At 36.6% G+C, this 24,689-nt stretch overlaps 1 protein-coding gene across 1 annotated transcript in view; it reads left to right on the top strand.

Annotated features, from left to right (window-relative positions):
• The first annotated feature begins 1,472 nt into the window (after positions 1–1,472).
• Positions 1,473–24,689, top strand: part of LOC150108422 (uncharacterized) — a 96,953-nt gene continuing 73,736 nt past the window's right edge. Inside the window, exons 1-2 of the mRNA XM_090390775.1 lie at positions 1,473–1,683; positions 18,701–18,968. Of these exons, the coding sequence (XP_090246901.1) occupies positions 18,767–18,968 (202 nt within the window). The 5' untranslated portion in view covers positions 1,473–1,683; positions 18,701–18,766. The remainder of the gene's footprint in view (positions 1,684–18,700; positions 18,969–24,689) is intronic.

The following is a 24,689-nucleotide window of genomic DNA, read 5'->3' as shown; positions in this document are numbered from 1 at the left end:
CGTCTGCATTTAATTCAAACAACTGTTTCTCTGAGAAATGATATTTCATCGTGTTAATTGAAACAATGATACCTATACATACGAGAGTGGTATGAAAAGTTCTCGCCTAACAATGAAAAAACGAATTTATAATTTTAAAATTATTTTTATTTTTCAACATAATCTCCTTTAAGAATAATACATTTATTCCAGCGGTGGTCCCATCGCCATTATCTCGTCCCTGTAGTGGTTCTCAGTAAGATCTGCAAAATACCCCTCCGCAGCTGCAATCACTTCTTGATTCGAAGAAAAACGCTAACCAGAAAGGAAGAGTTTTAATTTTGGGAAGAGATTGAAGTCAGAGGGAGCCAAATCTGGGGAATAGGGTGGATGTTCCAACAATTCATAGTGCAGATCCCTTAATTTTTCCATTGCCAAAACATCTTTGTGGGCAGGTGCATTGTCCTGATGAAAGAGGATACATAAAATCAGTTTTATTATTGTTAAAACGCTCCAAGCACTGTTCAGAGATTTTCATGCGAGTGCGTTTTTGATCTGCCCATCTTGCGCAAAGCTTTTTCATTTGCAATTCTTCATGCAAAATATTGTTATTATTATTATGTTACACCTCCAGGGAGTCCAAAGACTCATCAAGGGAGAGGTGTTGGCACCGAACGAATGGTTCGGTGCTAATAGCATCGAACGATTGGGGGCCCATTTCCAACTACTAACTGCGCTAAAACTTGCTTAACTTTTTGCGAGCTATTAGTAGCAGAGCCTCTACCAATCGACCAACCTTTGCTCCTACATGTTCTTTTGAAATGCCTATAGTCTCAGCAATTTCACGCACTTTGACAAGCTGGTCATCCAATATCATATCGTGCACTTGATCAATGATTTCTGGTGTTGTTACACTTTTTGGACGTCCTTCACGTGAATCATCTTCAAGGCTGGTACGGCCACGTTTAAACTCGGCAGCCCATTTCTTAATTGTCGAAAACGAAAGAGAAAGAGTACTCATAAACTTTTATGAACTTCGAATGAATTTTAGAATTTTATAACCGCACGATACTCAATTTTATCCATTTCAAGGGATACATACAACACTTATTATTATTATTAGTAGTATTACCCATGACCTCATGGAATCAAAGACTTTGCTTCAGACAGCAGTATAAACCCAGCTACTTGATAGAATGACTTGCAATTTCACATTGATGCTTATGACAGATGCACGAACTTAGAAAAAAAATCTTGTCGATCATCAAAAATCCGCCATCTATGGTGGAGGCCGAGAACTTTTCAGTCCATCCTCGTACGTTTCAAAGTACTGAGAATCCATGTTTTAAATTCCCGCAAAACATACAAACCGATCGAAACACGTGTACTTAATAGACACAATACTCTGGCCTGGTTGGCTTTAGTTACTTCTGCCATAATTCCGAAACAACAATAACCAATAATGCTTTAATATTTAAAGTTATGGTTTTCTCAAACTTTCATTGGTTAAACAGTCGATTCAAACGATGTCATAGCGTGTTGCAACCAAACTTTGAAATGTATTACATAAAGCCGTACAGTAGGGATATAAAATGCATTCCCGCAAAGAAATGTGACATTACTTAAATCATGCATGTATAGTACGCCATAGTAAGTGGAAGATAATATAAAATGCAGTAGTGGTGATACCCAAATCCATTAAATGTAAGTAGTAGAATCGTAAAATAAAAAACGATGTGCGTAAAATATGTTATTCTTTGTATTACATCTTGCGAATGCGTCATGTATTCGTAGAAGTATTGTAGTGAAAGGAAAGTCCAAAATGTGATGTCAACAATAATCCCTTTTTTGTGTTAGCGTTGGCGAACATAATTTTTCAATTTCGTGCTCCAATCGTTTTAAGTGATCACATATTTTATGCCACGTTCATAGGATATTTAACATAGAAGGCGCGCTTGTAATATTGAAGCAATTATCATGCTCAACCTGCTGCATTTCGGCATGGGCTGATTAGAATTTGAGTAAGCATTCAGATTGGTATAAGCTATTTCGTTTAGTGAAAGAGACAAAATAAAAAAAAATAAAGATGGTTATGCGATATTTGTTGGCAGTGAATGAGACTGAGTCTTCTGACATCATGGAGATACTCCGTAATAATAATAATAATAATATAGCCTTCTTCTTAATCCTGACAAATGTTCTGATAAGAACATTTGTCAGGATAAGAAGAGGGCTATATTATTGTCATATGCTCTTTGTGAATTTTGTTTCTTCTCAACCCCTTTGTCACATGCCTGATGTAAATAAGAAGTAGTGCCTATAAAATTTTTCATTAAATTTATTTCTCTTTTCGTAAAGTCAATAATTATAATTGTGATTATTAGGACACTTCAGGAACTCCAGTCTTATTACACTATCTGCTGTTCAAATAACATGATTTATCTTCTCTGTGCAATCCATTGTCTGTACCACACCATTTACTTGCACACTACACAACATTATTTTTCCTTCTGTTAATTGTGTGTGTTCTGTCTCATTTGCCTGCTATGCATGATAGAAAAGAATCCAAGTTTCCAGGCGAAAAAGAAAAGCAGTGCTACTTACACATGATATCAGCAAAACTTACCTCATTATTATTTATATGGGTACTCCATGGAGTCAAAAGACTCATTGCAAGAGACCCACTCTATCCATTAACATTTGGGAAGTCCATATAAAGATTTCTCTTATTACAAGAATTTAATCTGGGTCTTTTTCAATGGAAGAGTGTATGCCCTGCTTTTTAAACTGTGCAGATAATAATCCTCACTTTATTATCACTCTGTATTATCCTCTTACTATATTTTGAAGTTTCTGTTAAGTAATTTTTTAATCTTTTTTAAAATGAATTTTAAGATTTTAAAATATTAAATTGTTGTATTTCTATTATTGTTATTATGTGATACCTCCAAGGAGTCCAAAGACTCATAGAAAAATTCAAACTTTTGTACGAAAACACTTTGTATTTGCAAATGTAAAGCACATTCTTTAGAGTGCCCCAGAGTCAAAAACGTAGTGGGGTAAGATCTGGTGATTGGATAGATTACTTAACTTGTCCATGGCAGCCAGTCTGTTGCTGAGATAAATGTTTATCTAACCAGTTGGCACAGTGATATTGTTATGTTCTGGAACTGTGTTTCATCACTGTTTGGTCCGCTAGCTACAGCTGTGAGAAACTCATTGTTAATAATAATAAATCATTAAGTAATAATGGAATTGTAGTGGCTGTTGTTCTAGCAACTACCTTATTACTTCTGGGCTCTGTATAATGAATGCTCATATGGTTATTATGTTTTACAAGTGATGTTTCCCTATGCAGAGAAGTTTCTTGTAATGCAATAGTGTATGGTGCTGCTCATGAGAATTTCATGAATTGTGTATAGCACATTTCATGAAATTATGAGTAATATCTTAACATTCTGTCTGTCTGTCTGTCTTTATAGCTATTATATTATGTTTGAGCTGCTTTAAATTTTGAAAATATTTGATAGTAAGAAGCAATGGTGCACCCAGGGGGGGGGGGGGGCAAGGGGCCTGGACCCCCAAAGAAAAAGGAAAAAAAACACTAGAAAATTTTCCAAAAATCTTTTCCTAATTAAAATCCATATTTTTATTTATGTTGTGTTGTGTCTTCTATTTCTATACTATTTATGAATTAGCGATCATTGCAGATGCTCAATCACAGGTCGTATGCGATGTGTAGTGTATTTTTTCAAATCGTCTACTCAACTCGGCTCCCCCCCAAGATTAAATCCTGAGTGCACTACTGGTAAGAAGGATGGCTTCGTTCTTTGATAAATGTTACTGTATGTTTATAATCCTTTATCCAAGTGTAAGGGGGGGGAGGGGGCACAGAGATTACTCGTTGCTAGTATTTAGGATGACTTTTGGCTTCTTGTGTTTGAAGAGGTCAGTTTTGTCATATCTTGCAGCATGTTTCACTAGATCGTTGGGGGTGTGTAGAGATCTTTAAGAAGAATTTTGCCGCTGTAGTTTGTAGGAAGGAGTAGATGTAAGGGATGTTGTATCTCTATGCAGTTGGACGGTTCTTACAAACCATGGTGCTTCTAGGATCATGCGCAAACACTTGTTTTGCTCTCTCTGTAGCTTGAGGATGTTTGTGTGGGATGTGTGGCTCCAGGCTGGAGATGCATATATCACTATGGGGGCAGATCGTCAGCTGGTAGAGGAGTACTTTGATTCTGGTATTTAGCTTGCTTTTTCTATTTACCAGAAGGTAAAGTTGTGCGATGGCTTTAGATACTTTTGTGCATTAGGCTTTGATGTGTGGGTTGAAAGTTAATCTTTTGTCTAGTATTATTCCAAGTTTTCCAGGGGATTTTGGTGTTGAATAGGTAAAGGTTCCCCTTGGGAGATACCAATCTTCTGGTGAAAAGCATCACAATGCTCTTTTGGGGGATTCACTTGTAATCTTTATTTGGAGAACCATTGTTCTAGTTTTAGTAGATTTTCTTGCAGTTTTTTGATGATGAGATCTGGCTAGTATTGCTGTGTCATCCACATAGAGTGCTAAGATGAATGACATTTGGTTGTGTGGGATGTTTGCCATATATATCGAGAATAAGATTGGTGCCAGTAGGGACCCTTGGGCAACTCTGACTGAGATCCGTTGCTGATTTGAAACTGTTCCATTTATTTTGACTTGTATGTGTCTGTCCTGGAGGTATGATTTAATTAGGTGGACTATTCTTGATGGTATGCCTGCTGTGATGAGTTTATGTAGTAATCCAAACTTCCATATCTTATCAAAAGCTTTTGCTATGTCGAGCAAGACTGCTCCAGTGTGCTGATGCCAATTGTAGCCGGTGGTGATGTACTCATTTAGCCTATAAATTTGTTGAGTAGTACTGTGATGTTGTCGAAAGCCGAACTGTTCCTTTGGAAGGATATTTAACTCATTTACTGAGACTTGGAGTTTGGAGAGAATAATTTATTCGGCAATTTTGCCTAAGTTTGAGATCAGGCTTTGAGATGGGTCGATAGCTTTCAGGCAGGTGTGGATCTTTAAATGGTTTAAGCACTGAGACCACATCTGCGACTTTCCAATAGGAGGGAAAATATTTGAGTCCGAACATGGCATTAATTATTGTGGTGAGATGTACAGCTACTCTTTGGGGCAGCAGTTTAATAATTCTATTTGTAATACTATCAGGACCAGGGGCTTTTTTATTCTTTAGCTTCTTTATGACTTCATAGCTTTCCACTGGTGAGGTAGTTGCAGGTGTGTGTTGTTGCATGTGTCGGCAAGTTTTAGTACATATCTGACATGGCGGTGGATTTTGTAGATATGATTGATGTCCAAGTTCTCGTATGCAGGGCTACACTGTTTTTCTAGTTTTTTGCTATCTCTTCAGCTTTTACTGTATCCGTGTGTACGAGGCCGCGGCCTGACTTGAGTTGGGGAAGAGATTTGTTTTTGTTTCTGAGGTTTATTAATATCTTCCAGATGGAGGGTTCATCAGGTGATATAGAGGCTATAGTTTGGCTTCCCATGTTTCGTTCCTGTGAGCTTTAAGTGCTTCTCTAACTTCATTGTTTAGCTTGTTGAAGATCTCTTTTTGTCTTGAGGTGGACAGGTGTTATGGTACCTTTTTATCCATGATGTCTTCAGGTAATCGATTAGGTGTAAAGGTGGTTTTAGTAGAGGTGACAACCTTTATGGCTGTGTTGATTTGCTGGGTCAGACTTTTGACAGCATTTTCAATTTCTTTTATGGAGCTGGTCCAATGTGTTGCAGTAGTACTTTTGATAGTTTTTTTCCATGAGATCAAGGAGTGGGGGGGGAGAGGGAGAGGCGACAGTTGTTCTTGCTTTCCCAGCTGGAGCAGAATTGGGTTATGATCAGATGTCAGCTTTTTTAAAGAGTGTAAGCTATACTGTAGCTTAATATTTTGCAGGATAGCAATGCCAAGTATGTCAGCTGTGCCGTACGCACTGTGATGCGTTAGTTCGGTGGGTCCTGCCACCACTGCTTAGTTTGAACTGGAGTAGCTGAAGAGGATGTGGCCATTTCTGTTGCTGTTCCATGCAGGGTGTTTTGCATTTAGGTCACCGGCAATGTGACTTGCCTCTCTATTGCCCAGGACAGCATCCAGATCTGAATGTAGCAGATTCTTTGATGGTGGGTTGTAAGCTGCATAAAGTGTTAATTTCCCAGCTGAGGTTGTGGGTACTACTATTCCTGTGAGCTCTAGATTTCTGGTTGAGGAGTAGGTTACAGAGTGGTGATTAATATAGTTTTTTATGAAAATGGCAGTGCCACTGCCTCTGTAGTTTAGTCTGTTGTTTCTGCGAAGAGGTATCCTCTAAGTTTGGGGTTGTCTGCTGGTCATAAGTGAGATTCATTTATGAGGATGATGTCTGGGTTGTATCTCACTGTGAATTCCTGGAGTTCGAGAACCTTGTTTCTAAGTCCATTCATGTTCCACACGAATCTGTAGAGAATCTATGGTGATTTTGTTTTTATGCATTTATGAGAGCTGCTAGGATGGATTGGGTTTCTTGTAGAAATCTTTTTCTGAAGTCCGATGAGGGGGTCAGATTTGCTAAAGTCCTGCAGCATGTTTGCGAGAGAGGTTGTAATGATGGCTGCTAAATTTGGGTGGTATTGTTCCTGTGTGGCCTTTGTTGAACGGACTATGTCTGCATAGGTCTTCGTCTGCCGTTTGTGGTTTGCTCTGATTGGGGCTTCTGGTTGCAGCAGTTTGTCCTCTATCATATTTTGTCGACCTCTGGTGGGTTGAGGAGCTGAGGCTACTGGTTTTTGTAGACTAGTAGAGGAGGCAGATTGTTCTGTTTTTTGGGTGTTGCATACATCCTTTGTAGTTTTCTGGATGAGGGCCCCCGCAGTTTGCATATTTAGCCGGGGGGGGGTAGATTTTGGATTGGTGCAGGTGTTTGTGGGGTGGCTCTCACCGAATTTTAAGCACTTATATTCTGCTTTACATAACCTTTATTGACCATACTTTTGGCACCTGTGGCACTGTCATGATGGGCCCTTTTTCTTAGTGGTTCTGGGCTGATTTTTAGCCCGCAAATTGATGTTAGGTCATATATGTTTTTGTATGCGTAGTGGATCTCTACTAAGACGAGTGTCATCGGACTTTTGTCTACTCTGGTCATTCTGATGACCTTGATAGGTCTTGGTAGCAGAGATCGGCAGCTATGTCCTCTGATACTCCACGGAGAACCACCTTCAGGCATCCTCTCCAAGTCGAGGATGAAGGTGTGGTATTGTACACCTTTTGGTGTCTAGCTCCTTGGCGAGTCTTCGGTAGTCCATTATAGTGGCGGACTGGATTTTGATGCCGTCATCTAAATTCTTTGCTGTTGTGTACACTATCTGTAGACCAGCCATGGTGGCCCTTAGTTCCGTCTACCTGCTCTTTTCTCTTAGGATAATTGGGGGCACTTTCTCTTTAGTGGAGGCAGGGAAGTCAGAGTTGTGTCAGTCTTCATCTTTACTTTCATCCGTGGGTGGTTCTGTAGTCTGTTTTGCGCTTTTTCCGCATGTGGGTCTCACCTTGGCCCTTTGGGGGGGGGGAATGGAGAAATTTTTCCTCTGTGTTAGCAGTATCCTCGCTTTCATCATTGTCCCTCGTTGTGGAGTACAGGTTCAAGGAGTTTGGCCATTCTACTTCAAATTTTTTGAGTAGTTTTATTAGTAGGCTTAGCACCAGTCCTCTTCTGTCCAGTGTTTCTATCAGGGCATCAGTGTCTATTCCATTCATTGTTAAGTCTAGTAGGTGTTGATGGGGGGGGGGAATTGGTGGTTCAGGACCTGCCTTGTCCCTTTCTTCCACCAAGTGTAAACCGACAATTGAAATCTCCTTTGGGAAGCAGAAGACAACTGACAGGAACAGGAAAGGGCCTGGGGAACTTGCATCAAAAAGCCGAAAGCTTACCTTTGCCTAGGCGGGTGCTGATAGGAACATAGGCTGTACAATCTTCAGAATCGTCCTCAGTATTGCAAAAAGCCTTGAGCTGCTGCGTGAATAAATCACTATGCAGAAAAAAACGATTCTCAAGTTTTTTTCTACTTGGTTAGACTATAATAAATTTAGTTTAATCCTTTATATAAGTGTAAGCAAACAAAGTTTGCTCCTGAAGTATCTTCAGGACTGGGGCTACTCATGGTAAAGGTGGACCAAGCTCTCATCACTCCTTGTCTTAGTATCTCCCATAATGCAAAGCACATCTCCTTGCAGACATGTATAATGCTATGCATTAAGGGAAGGGGCCACTACCCAGACTGGTTTCGACCTTATTGAAGTCTTGTCAGTGGGAGCCAGACCCAGAGGTGGTGATACTAAGGTAGAAGCATGGAGAAGTCATATTTACCTATATGAGTTGCCAAAAGTTGTCTCACCTTATTATTAAGGTGAGACACCTTTTTGGCAAGTGGAAAAAACTTCCAACATCTTTCTCTAAATCCAGAGCAATTTAATAATAAGGTGAGACAATGTGGGATTTAATATCCCCTTAATTTAAATAATGTTTATATCGCCGAAATGAAGCCTATTGGCTCTTTATATTTAAGTAACTGAATGGTTGCACCTTTTTGACAACTCGTATAGCAGAGTATATAAGTTCTTTTCGCTATACCCTTTGGTATTTACTTAGTCTAGCTACTCACTGATGAAGCCTCAATAAAGGCTGAAACCAGTCTGGGTAGTGACCTCCCACCATTGATGTAATAACAGCATACATTTCCTAGGAAATGTGTTTTTACATTATAAAAAATAATGTAAAAACCAAGAATAGCGATCAGAACTTTGCCACCTTTGCTGCGAGTTGCCCGAGATTGTACTACATGCTAGGACTACTTGCATTAGCTCACGCTGGTAATCGCCGATACTTTTATAGTTTACTATATTCGGCATGAAACTCTCTGATTCCAATCTTTGAGTTTCTTATTCGGTTTTAAAACAATGTGGGATTTAATATCCCCTTAATTTAAATAATGTTTATATCGCCGAAATGAAGCCTATTGGCTCTTTATATTTAAGTAAGGTGAGACACTTTTGGCAACTCGTATAAGTAAATATGACTTCTCCATTGCTTCTACCTTAGTATCACCACCTCTGGGTCTCGCTCCCACTGACGAGACCTCAATAAAGGTCGAAACCGGTTGGAAGCTTGGGTGATGAATGGCAATGCTGTTTCCCATCAAGTTTTAACTGAGGCTGTTGGCTGTTGCTGTCACCTAGGTCCTGGGGGGGGGGGTAATGAATGGCAATGCTGTAGCCCATGAAGTTAACTGAGGCACGGCTGTTGCTGTTACCCGTCAGATGACATATGAGCAAATGACAGCTCTGCTCTGTGGTGGGATGAGCCTGTTACTGAGGGTAACCACACTGAGTTTTTGGAGTTTGACCTGTACTTGAACATTCAATAAAGGTTGAAACCGGTCTGGGTAGTGGCCCTTCCCTTAATGCATAGCATTATACATGTCTGCAAGGAGATGTGCTTTGCATTATAGGAGTTACTAAGACAAGGAGTGATGAGAGCTTGGTCTACCTTTACCAATAGTTGCCTCACTCCTGAAGATACTTCAGATGCAAACTTTGTTTGCTTACACTTGGATAAAGAATTAAACTAAATTTATTATAGTCTAATCAAGTGGAAAAATACTGTATGTTTAGTGAAGCAGAATAAAAATCATATCTTTAAACAAATCAGAGGCCTATGAAGTTAACTGAGGCATGTTTTTTATAATGTTTTTAAAGTTTTTTTAATGTTTGCACATTAAAAAAAACTTTCATAATGGAACATTATTTAAAGTATGATATATTATTTATAGTATACAGAACTTGTCCCAATTTTGCTGTAGAACTCAGCATATGCTGCTAAATTTAAGATCGTTGCATTGACAGCTATATTTCACCTTCATTTGGTTGCTTTCACTTGGTTTAAAAAATGTGGATTTTTTTTTTCAGACCTTTGATAGTGCCTTTAGATATCTTTATATCTGTGCTGGCATTTCTCAATCAGCAACATAGCTTTATCAATGTGGAAAGTTTTTTTTTTTTTTTTTTTGTTTGAGTTGGTTGTTATACTTGGAAAGAAATTGTTTTCATTCATATTCTACCTAATCAAGGTAAAATATTGAGCTTTTAAATATTTTGTACTCATCTCTAATATTTGCAGAACATACATTATTATTATTATTATTCAGGACCTTCATGAAATCACAAGACTCATTGTGGGAGGCCCATCCTAGAAATCACGAAGTCTGTCAGTTCACGCCCTGAACTCATTTACCGTTCCTGTTATCACCACCCTATCAGGCAAGGCATTCCATAGTTCAACCATCCTCCATTGAAAGAAACCGCTTGTTAATCTTTTGCTTGTAACTTCCTTTTGCCAACTTCCAGGGATGACCCCTTGTCCTCATTCCATCCTCTTGTTCTATCATATGAAAGAACTCTCCAGTGTCAGCCTTGTAACTACCTCTTGCAGTTTAAATGTCTCGATCATATCACTTCTCCTTCTTCTATCTACTAAATTTTGCAGTCCACATTTAGTAACATTATACTGTCCTGATCTAATTTTTGTTATCTTAATTATCAGATTTTTGTAGATTGTATTGTAAAATCCCTTTCTTAGTACCTGAAAACTAGATTTTCTATAGAGCTCACTGTGATTTTACAATGGACTGTTGAAAAGCAGCTGTAATGAATCACGATACATGTTCCTTAATGCATTTGGATATTGCAGCTACTAGGAGAATAGTGTGCCCAGGTGTGTCAGTGATGGTAGTGTGGTGTGTTTACTTATCTGGACTAGAATCCCTTTCTTAGTATCTGGAAACTAGATTTTCTATAGAATTCCCTAAAAATAACTCAATTCAGTGTTACTTTGATAATGTACCACCACCACCATATTGATGCTGCAAGAGCTATGATGACATAATTTGAAGAAATTGGGATGCATAGGTAGACTGACAACACAGAAACTGAACTGAATCTTGTAGATTACTTTTCGAAATAGTTAGGTCATTGTTGAAGGTGAGACTGATATGCCCAACAGAAATTGACTGCCTCTTTGTGGGTGGAATAGGTCAAAATACTTATGTCAATTTATCAGCAATGAGTTGAAAATCTTCCCAGAAGAGTAGTATCTGTAATTGTGGCTAAAGATGAAACATTTACAAGTGTCCATATAATTTTTGCAATATACTGTATATGTTTTCCATATTTAAACGGTTCAAAAGTCTTCTATCTGCTAATGCCTTTTATTTCCTATAGGGAGCAGGTGAAACCGTTTCAGCCTTAACTTTTGAAGACTGATGGGGGGGGGGGGAAGTGACAGTTCGATCTTCAACAATAATAGCCAATCAGAGGTAGCTGATCCGGACTATCACAGATTATAAATAGCATCCAATGTAGATAGGCAGATAAATACTGACAGTTTCTTGTGATCCTTAATGCAGTATATATTACCTGAAATAGTATGGTTTCTATGGTCAATTTTCTTGAGTTTAAGGGAATGAAAAACCCAAATTTCCAGGGGGGGGGAAATCTGCTTTCCCATGCCTGAGATCATCTAACTCAGGAACCAGTAAAAGATACAGTTAGAAAATTTTTTTCTAGTTGGCAACTAGGTTTGTACTCAGAACAGCTTTCTTCAGGTAGCCTAGTACTAGAGATGCAAACATCACTTCGACAGGCTAAAGTTTCACAGGCTACACAGTTCATAAGTATTTTTGAGAAGTTTTTGCATTATTTCATTGGCTAGTAAAATAGGACCTTCATAATATTCTGAAGTTTTCTAACTGAATAGTATAAATATAAACATTCACACAGTTCTTTAAATAAAACAGCAAGCATTACAGAATTAAAGCTATATAGTTTCTGATTAAATAGTGTGCAGTGAAATTTCAAATAAAACTTTGAAAGGGTAGCAAAAATTTGTCCCACTCAATTTTTTATACATCTGACTGTGCTCATCAGACCAAAACTAGATTCTTGTGATGCTATGATCTAATTTAATAGCAGCATTTCTTGATGATAAGCTCAATGGGAATTATTTTCATTGTGGTGGATACATCGACTTGTGATGAAGTCATCTAATTTCAGTGTACAAAAAAAGTAAGTGTAAAAGTAGTTAAACAAAAGTCATGAGAAGACTGGTAAGTATAGAAAATAAATATCAGAAAGGCAGCAAAATGTTCTTGAGAATATTGTAAAAGCTCAGAAATGGAGGAAAGAGTACTGTAAAAGGAATCGGAAATGATAAAGGTGACACATGAAAACCAAAGATAAAGGATATCCAAGATGTCTTGAGTAATTACTTTGAAAGACTAATAAATGAAACAAGCAATGACAGAACCATATTAGAAAATTTTCAAGAGGAATACATATCAATACTTGAAGTAGAAAAAGCCATCAAAAACTATATGATATTTGACTAGAAATGCTTAAGTATGGAGGTATAAAAGTTTTTCATTGGCTACAGTACATAATTTGTGGGGTCTGGTCAGAAGGTCAAATTCCAGACAATTAGAGTAGAGCTTCTCATAGTGCCTATCTATAAAAAAAAGGGAATAAAGCTGAATGTGAGAATTATAGAGGAATTTCTCTACTAAGTGTTCAGGGTAAGAGTTATGCAAGCATACTTGTAAAGAGGTTGAGGAAGATTGTGGAAGAGAAACTTAGAGAAGAACATGCTGGGTTCATGCCAAACAGAGGTTGTCAAGATTAGATTTTCACTTTAGGACAAATAGTTGAGGAATCGTGGGAATAAAATTAAGTTTTGTAGATCTGGAAAAGGCATATTACAAGGTGCCCAGAGAAAAGCTTTTCAAAACACTAGTTATATGGAGTAAATGGAACATTATACAGAGTCTATATTTGTCAATCAGCCATAATGGCTGATTGACAATATATTTCTTCCTGTATTTCCTTCAATTCTTAGAATTGAAGGAAATACAGGAAGATGATGTAATCAGGAATAAGACAAGGATTTCTTTCATAATATGGATCATATTATGAAAGAAAGTGGCATTAGGCCTGATATTAGAATTGGATATGTCAAATTTAGTTCTTTGCTTTATGCAGATGATGTTGCACTTCTAAACACATTTAGTGCAGGCCTTCAGGATTCTCTAAATTGAATAACAGCTATAACAAATTTGGCATGAAAATCAGCAATAAAGAGACCAAAACTATGAACATAGACAGGAATATAGAAAACTTCAGCTGCATTCTGAATGGAGATCCTATAGAACAAGTAAAATATTTCATATATTTGGGTACAGTTTTTAGTGAAGATGGAAAATTAAATTTGGAAATAGACAACAGAATAAGATAATCTGGTATGGTGGGTAGCTAGCTGTATAAATTTATATAGAATAAGAAAGATATTAGTTAAAACACCAAATGAGCAGTATATAAGATAGTGTTCAAACCAGTTTTAAGTTATGAATCTGAGAGTTGGGTTAGAAATAAAGCACTTGATCAAAGACTAGAGACCACAGATATGAAGGTTCTGAGAAAAATTACAGGAGTGAATCGAAGGCAGAATCATTTAAAAATGAAGATATTAGGAATTTGGCATTATTAGCATTCATGAATGTGTCAACAGAGTTAATCTAAGGTGGTATGGCCACTTAAATAGAATGGGTAGGAAAGGTTAGCAAAACAGGTGTTTGATGCTAAAATGGCAGGAAAGAGACCTAGAGAAAGACCAGAGTCTAGGTGGATTGATTCAATCAGAAGTGCCTTAGAAACATGAAATGTATGATATGACAATATTTTAACGCTGCTGGCAAGTAATAGACTAATTTGGAGGAAGATTGTTGATAGGAAATTAAATAAAAATTATATAGAAAATAATCTGAACTTAATCATTTAGTGCTGTCATGTGAATATCCCTTGAGGTACACATCAGGAAATTGATGATGAAAAAAGTAATTCATGAAATTACTTTGTTCATGAACTATTGTTATTTGCATATGGTAGAATAAACTATGGATGTAAATATTGTACGTTTTATCAAAGTGTGTTATATGTGAAAATTGTGAATAGGCACAGTGGGTGTGCAATTTTTTTAATGGAATTGGTGTGAATTGAAGGGAAGTGGGAGTGACTTCTGAGAGATGAGTTGCCTTTTTGAATGGTTTTGGTATTTGACATAGCAAGTGATTGCTGCTGATAAGAGAGAATTTGTGGAGCAAGGTAAAATATAGATCAGAGAGAGAGAGAAAATGCTAAGGCACATGAGAGGCATATTGTTAGGGCAAGAGGAAGGTTAATACAAGGATGAGACAGGGTGATTATGACAGAGTGAAAAGGGGTGAGAATAAGGAATTGAATGTGTAGCAGGAAATAAGTTGTCAGAGTGGAGTGAGAGGCATTGTTTAGTGTAGCAACTAGACTGAGAAAAGTATAGGCTTCATAGCCTTATATTTGGATTGGTCATATCTGGAGAAGTATGGAAGCTTAGTGATGGAGAAGGTTGATTCAGTCAACTTTTTGCATCCATAATTGGCTCTCATAGAAAACACCGTCCTCTCTTACTGCTTATACCAAGGCATGGAAAAGCTGCAAGAAAATTATCAAATCATCTATAACAGCTAAAAACAGGAATCTATCATCCAGTCCAGACAACAGTAATACCCTTTGGCAGTGGCATAGCTGGGGGGGGGTACAGAAGGGGGCGGCACTTTGAACTTTTGCAGTTAATTCTAAAATACAGTCTCAAGAACTCAGTTCCAAATATTGTAATACTACTGTGAATTTTCCTCACAATTGCTGTAAGTATTGCTAGTTGTGAGAGGAGTGTTTCTAAATAAAATTTGATTAAGAATTACCTACGTTACTATGAAATAGACTTTGCCAATGTCATCAATTTTGCTAACAGAAAAGCAAGAAAAATAACATTTTAGAATGTTGAAATTAAAGTTTTACTTCAAAACTAAACATAGTGTTTTAATTTATTGCTCTATATATGTCATTTTGACTTTTTTTAGTATTTGTGGTGTGTATTGAGAGGGGCGGCAAATTTGGGGACCGGCGGCAACAGCTCTAGCTATGCCACTGCCCTTTGGTCACTTGCCAAAGCCATCACAACCTAAAGGTGTGTGCTCCAGAGTTAACTCCCATTCTATATTGCTTTTTTTGCACTTTCATATTCTACTAATATCTATCCTGCAGCAAGATGTAACTTCTATCTAGCACAGCTCCCAGCACTGTTACACTATGGTTCTGTAGCATCATCACCCACAAAGAAGGCCAACTTTGTAGCCTCTTACTTTTCCTCTAATTCCTGTATATTTAACCCTGGCAGATGTTCCCCATCCATTCCAAATACACACCACACAATGCATCCCCTTTGACCTTCCATCAAAAAGAAATCAGAAGAATTTTATTCAAATTAGACAAAAAATCGCCTGCTCCAGATGGAATTTCTTCAATCATCCTAAAGGTATGTGCTCCAGAGTTAACTCCCATTCTATATTGCTTTTTTGCACTTCCTTATTCTACTAGTATCTATCCTACAGCATGGAAATTAGTCCATATATAACCTATTCTTAAGAAAGGTGGCAAATCTTTGCCATCAAACTACTACCTAATTTCCCTCACCTCAGTTCTTTTTAAAGTAATGAAGTAAACCATCAACATTCAGCTCCTTCGTTATCCTGAATGCACTCGACTAATAAATGATCTCCAGTGTGGATTCTGTCATTGTTAATCAACAGGATATCTACTTACTTGTGTTGCTCATCTCTGGACAAATACAATGGCAAAATTTGGCAAATGTCAGGTAGTTGCTCTTGATAACTCCAAGGTCTTCATCAATGTCTGTATAATGATCCATTAAGTAAGCTCTCATCATTTGGTCTATCCTGTGACTTATGCAACTGGATGCACACTGCATGTGATTGTTGAAGGTTTCTTATCCTCTAACTATGCAACTCATGCCAGGGTTCCACAAAACCTCTCACTTGCTCTCTTCTTGTGTATATCAGTGACCTAATTCAGTTGACCACCAATCCAATATACAACTTTGCTGAGGATAGAAACTACAAAAGATGCACATGATGATAGCACATGACAAATGATATCCAATACAAATCACCACAATCTCCAGAACAACAACCTCGACTACCATAAATTCTGATCTCCAGACCATTCTTCAGAGAGTTCAGACAATGTTGTCAGTTTCATTGCAAGCAAAACATAGTTATATGTTCTCTTCCACAAAAAAAAGAACCATTTTCTAATTAGTTTTACTCTCTCAAGAACTCATTAGCAAACAACTGGATATTTCCTGTCAAATCATTTCCTATATCATTGATATACAAATTAAACAACAGAGGACCAAGTATTCAGCCCTGTGGTGTACCACTAGTCAATTGCCTTCTCCTGGAATCAACTCCTCCATAAACCACTCTTTGATATCTGTCCATCAGCCACCTTCTAATCCAAATCACCAGATTTATATTCATCACCATTTGCTCCAATGCAATAGTTTTTTCTATGTGGAATCTTGTCAAATGCTTTTGCAAAGTCTGGCAGTATCACTGAGTAGTTTCCCTTATCCAACTCCATTTTCACTTGATTATAGAAAGTAAGCAAATTACTAAGGCAAGACTTACCTTCACAAAACCATGTTGTCCTGTATAGAGTATCATATTCCTATCCACCCAGTTCTGAATTCTGTCTTTCACCATTCTCCAATACCTTAACCACTCCTGAGATGCTAATTGGCCTATAATTTGCTACTTCTGTCTTGGAGCTTCCTTTATGCAATAGGACTATTTTGCCCTCTCTCTCCACTGCATTGGCACCTTCCCACTACTGAAGCTTAAATTAAACAGCTTGGTCAGAGGAGCTGATAATTCCTTTGCACATTCTCGTAATATGCCATGTGTTTGTATTGGGGTTCTGCAATATTTTAAGCATCTCCGTTTCTTCAACCTCTATTCTCTTATCAGTCATTGTCACCAACTATATGGTACACCCTTGCAGAATGCTCTCTCAGTAATTCAACTGTTTGATTCTGTTATCTCCCCACCATCAGCACTCTTTAAAGTCATCCTTCCATAGTCATTCCTTCCTTTATTTGCCACATAGCAAAAGAACTCCTTGTCAGCTAGCTTTCTCATAATTAGCTTTGGCTTTCCTTACCATACTAGCCACCCGCCTTGCCACCTTTTTTTTTTTATAATCCTTCCATAATCTTTTCTTTATGTGCATCTCCTGCTTAATGAAACTATTCATCCATCTAACTCCTACCTGATTTATCCTTCTGATTCTAGGTATATTATTTTATCAGATTAATATGAAAGAATTAGTCATAGTAATTTTTACATTCTAAATGACTTTAAGGCAGTGTTTCTTAAATTGTCAAGACTAGCCCTGCATAAAAATATTTCTTTTTACAGAACCTGTATGAAAATTTTCATGAAAATTTATCAGAAAGGAACTTTAAAAATGAGCCATTACATGCGAAATATTTTAATTAAGAAAACATATGATATATAAGATTACAAATAACAAAGTAGCATAACTGTTCTAGAAATAAGTCAGTTTAATAAAAATTAGTATTTTATTTATTCACTGAAAGTTTTTTCCAGATGTTTTTTTTTTTTTTTTTAGATGTAGTTTCGGTTAAAAGTTATAAATGCTGTTTGGTCTGAGGAACCCTAGGGTTCTGTGTTCAGAAAGTTTAAGAAATACCACTTTAAGGTACAATATGACAGATATTAGTGGTTGAGTGGGAACTCTTGTACTGAATCTGATTCCATGAAGTTTGTTAATAATAGCATACAAAAATATACAGTTGAAAGGCTTCAGTTTGGCATACATAAGATATTAAATGGAGGATATTATGAATTCACTCTTATTTTATAGCCAGATATAGAAAGAAACTGAAAAGTTTTGAACTTTACCAGAGAACTTATGTGAATATAATCTTTGGCATCAGAGTTACCTTGGTTTGCACTACTTAAAAATTTGCACCAATAATAGCAAATATATGGGCTCCTGGATAGAGTCCAGGAGCCCATATATTTGCTATTATTGGTGCTTAAATTAAGTTTAATGGCCTGGCAGCTGTTTTGAATAGGCTCTTATGAGGGACCAGGCAGAAACCTTATGAAGACAAAAGCCCTCTGTTTGATATAGTATCTGTTTGATACTATAGTAGTCCTGTGTCAGAAAGTTAATTTATTATAAGTGAACTCTCGGTAGGTGCCTAAACAAATACTAATATATAAAGGTGGAATGTGGTATAAATAAGATATCAATATTACTATGGTACTGAAAAGAGGGTTTTTTGCCCTCAAGGGTTTCTGCTTGGTCTCTGATGAAAATCAATAGTTCGAAACAGCCATCAGGCCAATGAAACCTAATCTAAGCACGAATAAAGGCAAATTCTATATCCTCCTGGAAAGAGTCCATATCAAAATTTTAAGTAGTACAGACCAAGGTAACTCCAGTGGCAAAGGTTATATTCTCATAAGCTTTCTGATAAATTTCACAACTTCAGTTCCTTTCTATATTTGGCTATAAAATATGGATGGATCCATATCCTCCATTTAATATCCTGTTAATAAGTTTTCTTTTATAAATATAAATTCTTTGTTTTAGTAACTGTATTGTAGTGTATACTCGTGTATAATAATGTATATCTGTTACTTATATTAATTTAGGTTGAAAGAATTTTATATATCCAAAAAAGGAAAGAAGGAATTTAATGGAATCTAAGCTGTTGATGCATGGTAGAAATGTGCTTAAACAGAGATATTGTTATGGCTACAAGTGTGATATGTATCTTGGCAGGCTATTCCATTAGTAACACCAATTCATCTACTTCAAAAGCCATGTCTTCCTTTTCACCAGAATCATCATCTAATCATACAAAATCAAGTACTGAAGTCTATTCTTATAGCATTACTGAGCCATTTGAATTAAAACCAAGTAGGTTTGCATGTTACATTTTAAATGAAACAGAACAGTTTTTATTCTTTAGTAACTTAATAATATTTATAATCTTACTCAGTGTTATGCATAAATAAGGTCCCTGAGTGTATACACTCTTCATTCCTCCCATAATGAAGAGTGTATACTTTGAAAGATCTACAATTATTTGTCATTGTTATTCTACCAAATATTGTCACTGTATTAAATTTTTGTTCCAAGTTGGTAGCATATTGCTAAAAAAAGTTAATTTTAAAAACATACTCCATTTTCAGCATGTACAGTTGAGTAATTATGGAAACTTATTGAAACAGTGATGGAATAATTAGAGATAATATCATAGTACAACACCCTCTGGGGCTTGATATATAAGGCTAAAGATAATTTTAAAAGAATAGTCTCCCAAATTTTGACTAGATTAATGCAGCTACTTGTTCATTGCCAATGCTGACTCAAAAAATAGTCTCTGACTTGTAATGAATTCTGCATAGTACCATTGATTTCATCCATGTAATGTTTTGTGGATTCTAGTGTTGTCTGTTAGTTCTGACTTGTTTGTGGTATCTTGTATACTTCTTACATTCTTCAAGGCACATGTTAATGCTGATCTAGTTGACTGAATATATGGTCTTTACAGTCAACAGGCTGTGGATTTGAATTTTAGTATGGGTATGGATGTTTGTGGATGAATTTCATCATTCAGTGCGAGACCCACGACTCCTCATCGGAGACTTTGAAGCATGCTTGAAAAGTTTCATATTTGATCTTTAGAACAAGTTTCCAAATTATGTAACATCCTCATTCCACTCATAGTACATATGAGACCTATAGTACACATACTGGCTACTGAATTAGAAACCTTTATGCAGATGTAAGCAAGCATCACTTATGCAGCATATATGCAAAATACTTGGTTGTGTGCATCACCACATTTTAGACAACTATTTAAAAATGCTGCTGGTCAGTAATCATCAACAGTGTTGATCACAATGGGAAAAACAAAGGATCTTTTGGAGTTCGATAAAGAGCTTATTGTGGATGCCTATCTGGCTGGAGCAACAATTTTGAAAACAAGCAGAGCTTGACTGGTTTGTGAAAAGGTGAGATATCCCAGGCATTTAGTCAGTGGAAAAATAATCCACATTGCTTATTTAAGAGGCGTAACCGTGGTGCTAAGATAGTCTGTTAGGAACAAGATCGCCGTCATCTGAGAAGGTTTATACAAACAGAATTTCCTGTGTGCATCAATTGACCGAAACATTTAATGAAGGCCAGTCCCAACCCATATCTCACTGAACTATGCACAGAAAATTGAAAGGGATCAATATTGACAGTCACATGCCTATATGGAAACCACTGATTTCCGCAAAGAACCGGAAAGTTTGTCTACAATGGTGTCAGGAACACTGTGACTGGACACTAGAAAAAAAGTAATGTGGTCCGACGAGTCATGGTGCACTTTGTTGTTCTCTACCAATGGTAGGCAGAGAGTTTGGCAGGAGCCTCATGAACCCAGTTTACTTTGTAAACACAGTTCAAGGATCTGGAGGTTGGTGTCATGCTGTGAGGCATGTTTTGTTGGTTATGGAACAGGTCACCTGATATTGCTGGAAGGTTGGGTGCCCTTCAAGAAATATCTGGACATTATTGCTGATCAAGACCATCCTGCAATGTTGACTTTTTATCTAGCAGGTGATGGTTGTTTCATGGATGGTATTGCTAATGTGCATCATGTAAGAATTGTTCAGCAAGCATGACCTCAACTTCCACCATCTTCCTTGGCCACCACAAAGCCTGAATTTGAACCCCATTGAGAATGTATGGGACATGTTAGAAAAATAGATCTGGGAGCAAAGTCCTCTTCCATCAAATCTGAGCCAGTGAAAGAACTGTCATCCATATCTACAACATACTGCCTGGTATGTTGTAGATGCAATTCAATACCTTGTAGAATCTATGCCAAACAGCATATGTGCTGTAATTCAGGCTAAAGGAGGTCCAACACTATATTAAATAAAAGTTTTGAATACCATCCATGATGTATTATAGGTTTACAACCTATAGTACATCATGGGTGGGATTCACATAAAAGCAATTTATAATATCAAAGGACCGATTTTATCTTTGAAAGAATGGATAACAGTTGCCAGCTTCGTATGTGGTTTAAAAGTGTCATAATGAAGGCCAGTCTATGATTGGTAAGAGCTATGCTATTGGAAAAAACAGCTATCACCTTGTGTGTCAATATTCTAAGAATACCTGTTGGCCCAGGTAATGCAGTGATTCTTTACATATCCTTCATTTTGTGTGTCAGCTGAATATTTGAAATATGTGGGAGTGACATGTTAAGGAAAGCCTAGTTATTTGATAGCAAAGTATATTTTTGGATGCTGGTTGTTTTAGTCTTAAAAAAAATGTATCTAATGTTTTTGGAAAACATTAGATTGCAAACATGCTATTTGCATTAGTACTTACAAACTATGGGTTTGAACATAGCTGCATTGAAGGTTTGGTCACTGAGTTTGTATATGTGTGTGTGTGTGTGTCCATTTTATATAATGAATTTGTATTTATAGACAATTTTTACAATTGGTTATTCCTTTATCCAAGTGTAAGCAAACAAGGTTTGTGTGCGAAATATCTTCCTGACTTGGCTACTTGTATTTAGAGGCTTAATGACTTCATTAATTGTCTCAGTATCCTGTAAAGCAAGAAACACATCCTTTCAGGGGCGTATAATGCTGTGCATTATGGATTAATACAATACTTCTGCATTACTTCAACCATGTATCTTTTCTGGGTCTGACTCCCACTTATGAGACCTCAGTAAAGGTCAAAACTGGTTTGGGTTCCTATAATGCATTATATGCACTCAAAAGGATATATGCTTTGCATTATGAGATACTAAGGCAATTAATGTGAAGTCATTAGGCCTCTATAACACAAGTAGCCTAGTTGTGAAGATATTTCATGTGTAAACCAAGTTTGCTTACACTTAGATGAAGGAGTATACAAGAATATAATTTCTTGGCAACTTTAATTTATATAATGAACTTCTCAGTGCCCTTTGGTTGAAAAGACCTGTATTCAAATCCTGTCTAGGATATGAAGAGTCTTTATTAGGGCTTTTTCAATTGAAAGCGTTAGCTGGTCTCATATGGAAGAATGGCAGTTTTTCATTTTGCAAAATAAATAGCTAGAAGGACACATGCAATTAAGTGATAATACATATGCAAATAGATTAATCATTTTATCTGAGCATTAATTAGCTTTCAAAGCAGCCAAGAGTTACTTGGTTTCTTTGAAACCATTGAGTCTAACTTGCAAGGAGAAATGAGATCATATAGAAATTGACTTGCAATGACTTAAGAGTCAAAGTTGGATAACTGAGTGGCAACTTCACATAACCGTTTAAGACACACAGAAAACTGACTGGCTGATCCATTGTCCAGTCCTCTTTGAAGTCATCAAATGCCTAATGTGTATGTCTCAAAGAGAGTACTATGATAGTACAACATCTATATATGATTGGTAAGAGCAGTGCCATGGAGAAAAAACGCTCTGACTTGTGTGTTAGTATTTTAAGAATACTTGTTGTGTGGTTGGGATGAATTGAGCTGGCATCTGAGACTTAGTTCACCAAACTATGCTGCATTGGCTTAAATCACAATGAGCATAATGGTAAAACACTATGAAATATCATTCTGGCTGAAGCATCACCATAATATAACACTCATTTCTGATATTTACATTTGATGAGAATATCTTGCACTTTCAGGAGGGAGAGAGAGAAAGAGAGAGACAGTCATTCTGATTTAAATTAGGCCAGTGTAACAGGAGTGGGGCTTTTTTAGAACTTGCTTTGAAAATATGTTTATATTTAAAACTACATCTACAGGAAGAGTCCAAAGATACTGAATTTGGTGTGAATACCATGTTGTGCAAGAGCAGACATTTGGAGGTTTAAGATATTTATATTAGTACTGATATCCTCTTTTCCTGTTCAAGATTCTCTCTGTATGTTCAGAAATGCCAGAAATATATGGGTTTAGAACTCTGCATTCTGTTTTTACCCTTGATAAGGATACTGCACCACAGATATGTTCACTCCCAAATTTTTCTCGGAACTCTGATATCTGAGCATTCTGAAAAAAAAATCCAGGGCATGAACAGATGGCATCAGTGGTAGGATCTTATGAAAAATGAAGATATTGGGAAGAAACTTGGAAGACATTGTTAGCATTGATGAATATGTGAGCAGAGCTAATCTCAGGTGGATGATCACTTAATCAAAATAGGTGAGGATAGGTTAGCAGAACAGGTAGATGCCAGGATGATGGGTGTTGGGAGGAGAGAAGATCCAGAGAAAAACCAAGATCTAGATGGATTGATGCAGTTAGGAAGTGCCTTAATTAATTATAAGAACTGATGGTACTGGAGTACAAACAACAGGCTAATTTGGAAGAAAATTGTTGATAGATAGCTGGTTAAATATAAAAATACAATGTAATACTGTTGTAGAATCATGTACATCCACACATCAAGAATTTGATAATGAAAAATTGTCCTAAAGGAGAATGAAGGAAACCACTAGCCATTTCATCTACACTGGTTTCCATAAATTAAGGAACAAAGAGAAAAATCATAATAATTCAAAAACTGATGCATGATGAATTTTCATGTAATTTGGTGAAAAGCAGTTGTGTATTTTCCATAGAAAATTAGTGTTTTATAGTATATTAAAGTAGATTTTCGTATTTTTAGAGTATTTAGTGTCTTTATAACATATTTTTATTGTGATATTGTAATATTCAATATAGCAGTAAAATGGTGCCAAAAACGCAGAGAAGAAACAGAATGCTAACAAGAGCAATGAAGTAGTGAACAAAGTTTTCTCCACCAAAGACGATATTTAAATAATTTAACCTCTGAAATTGCTATGTTAAAGCAGATTATTAGACAGACAATGAGGGGATTACAGAAAGTTGATTGGTGTTTAGAGGAACACAAGGAGAAAAAAAAATGCAGTAGTAAAATGGAAAACAACAAAGCACAAAATCAGGTAAGTTAGTGTGTGATTACAAAAATCAGGTAAGTTAAGTTTATTATAAAAAGAGGGATGTTATTTGGTATGGTGACTCTATCATAAAACATGCCAAGTTTTCCCAGAGCAAAAATTAAAAATATAGCAAAAGCAATTGAAAAACAGAAAAGGAAAGCAAAAGAGGTTGTAATTCTGGTAGGTATTAATATATGAGAGAGGATATGAAAAGCTTGTTAGAAGAAGTGAAAGTGAAGAGAGAGAAAGTAAAAATCATTAGTATATTACCTAGTATAGTACCTGATGAACATGAATTAAAAACTACAATGGCAAACAACTCAATGTGTATGTTGTGTAGAAGGAATGGATGTGAGGTTTTGGATGTGTGGAGAGTTTGAGGGAAGAATGGATTTGTATAAGAGGTAGAGCCTACACTTGAATGCATTTGGCATCAGGAGTCTTAAAAAATTATTAATAGATAGGATACCTAATTATAGAGAATCAGGGAAACTAAATTATAATGAAAGGAATAGTAAGAATGTGTGTGTGTAAGAGCAAAAATGTTAGGCAACTGTGTTAATGATGGGAATGGCTATTATTATGGAAATGATTACGAAGAGAGAGAGAGAGAGAGAATGATTTTGTGTTCTTCCGGTTTGGACCTATCAAGCATCTGTAAA

This window comes from Typopeltis vanoorti, chromosome 3 (genome assembly GCF_054136105.1).
Source record: "Typopeltis vanoorti isolate ZY-2024b chromosome 3, IOZ_Tvanoo_1.0, whole genome shotgun sequence".
Classification (NCBI taxonomy): Eukaryota; Metazoa; Arthropoda; class Arachnida; order Uropygi; family Thelyphonidae; genus Typopeltis; species Typopeltis vanoorti.
The sequence above is the reverse complement of the archived record's forward strand: the minus strand, read 5'-3'. Positions and strand labels throughout refer to the sequence as shown.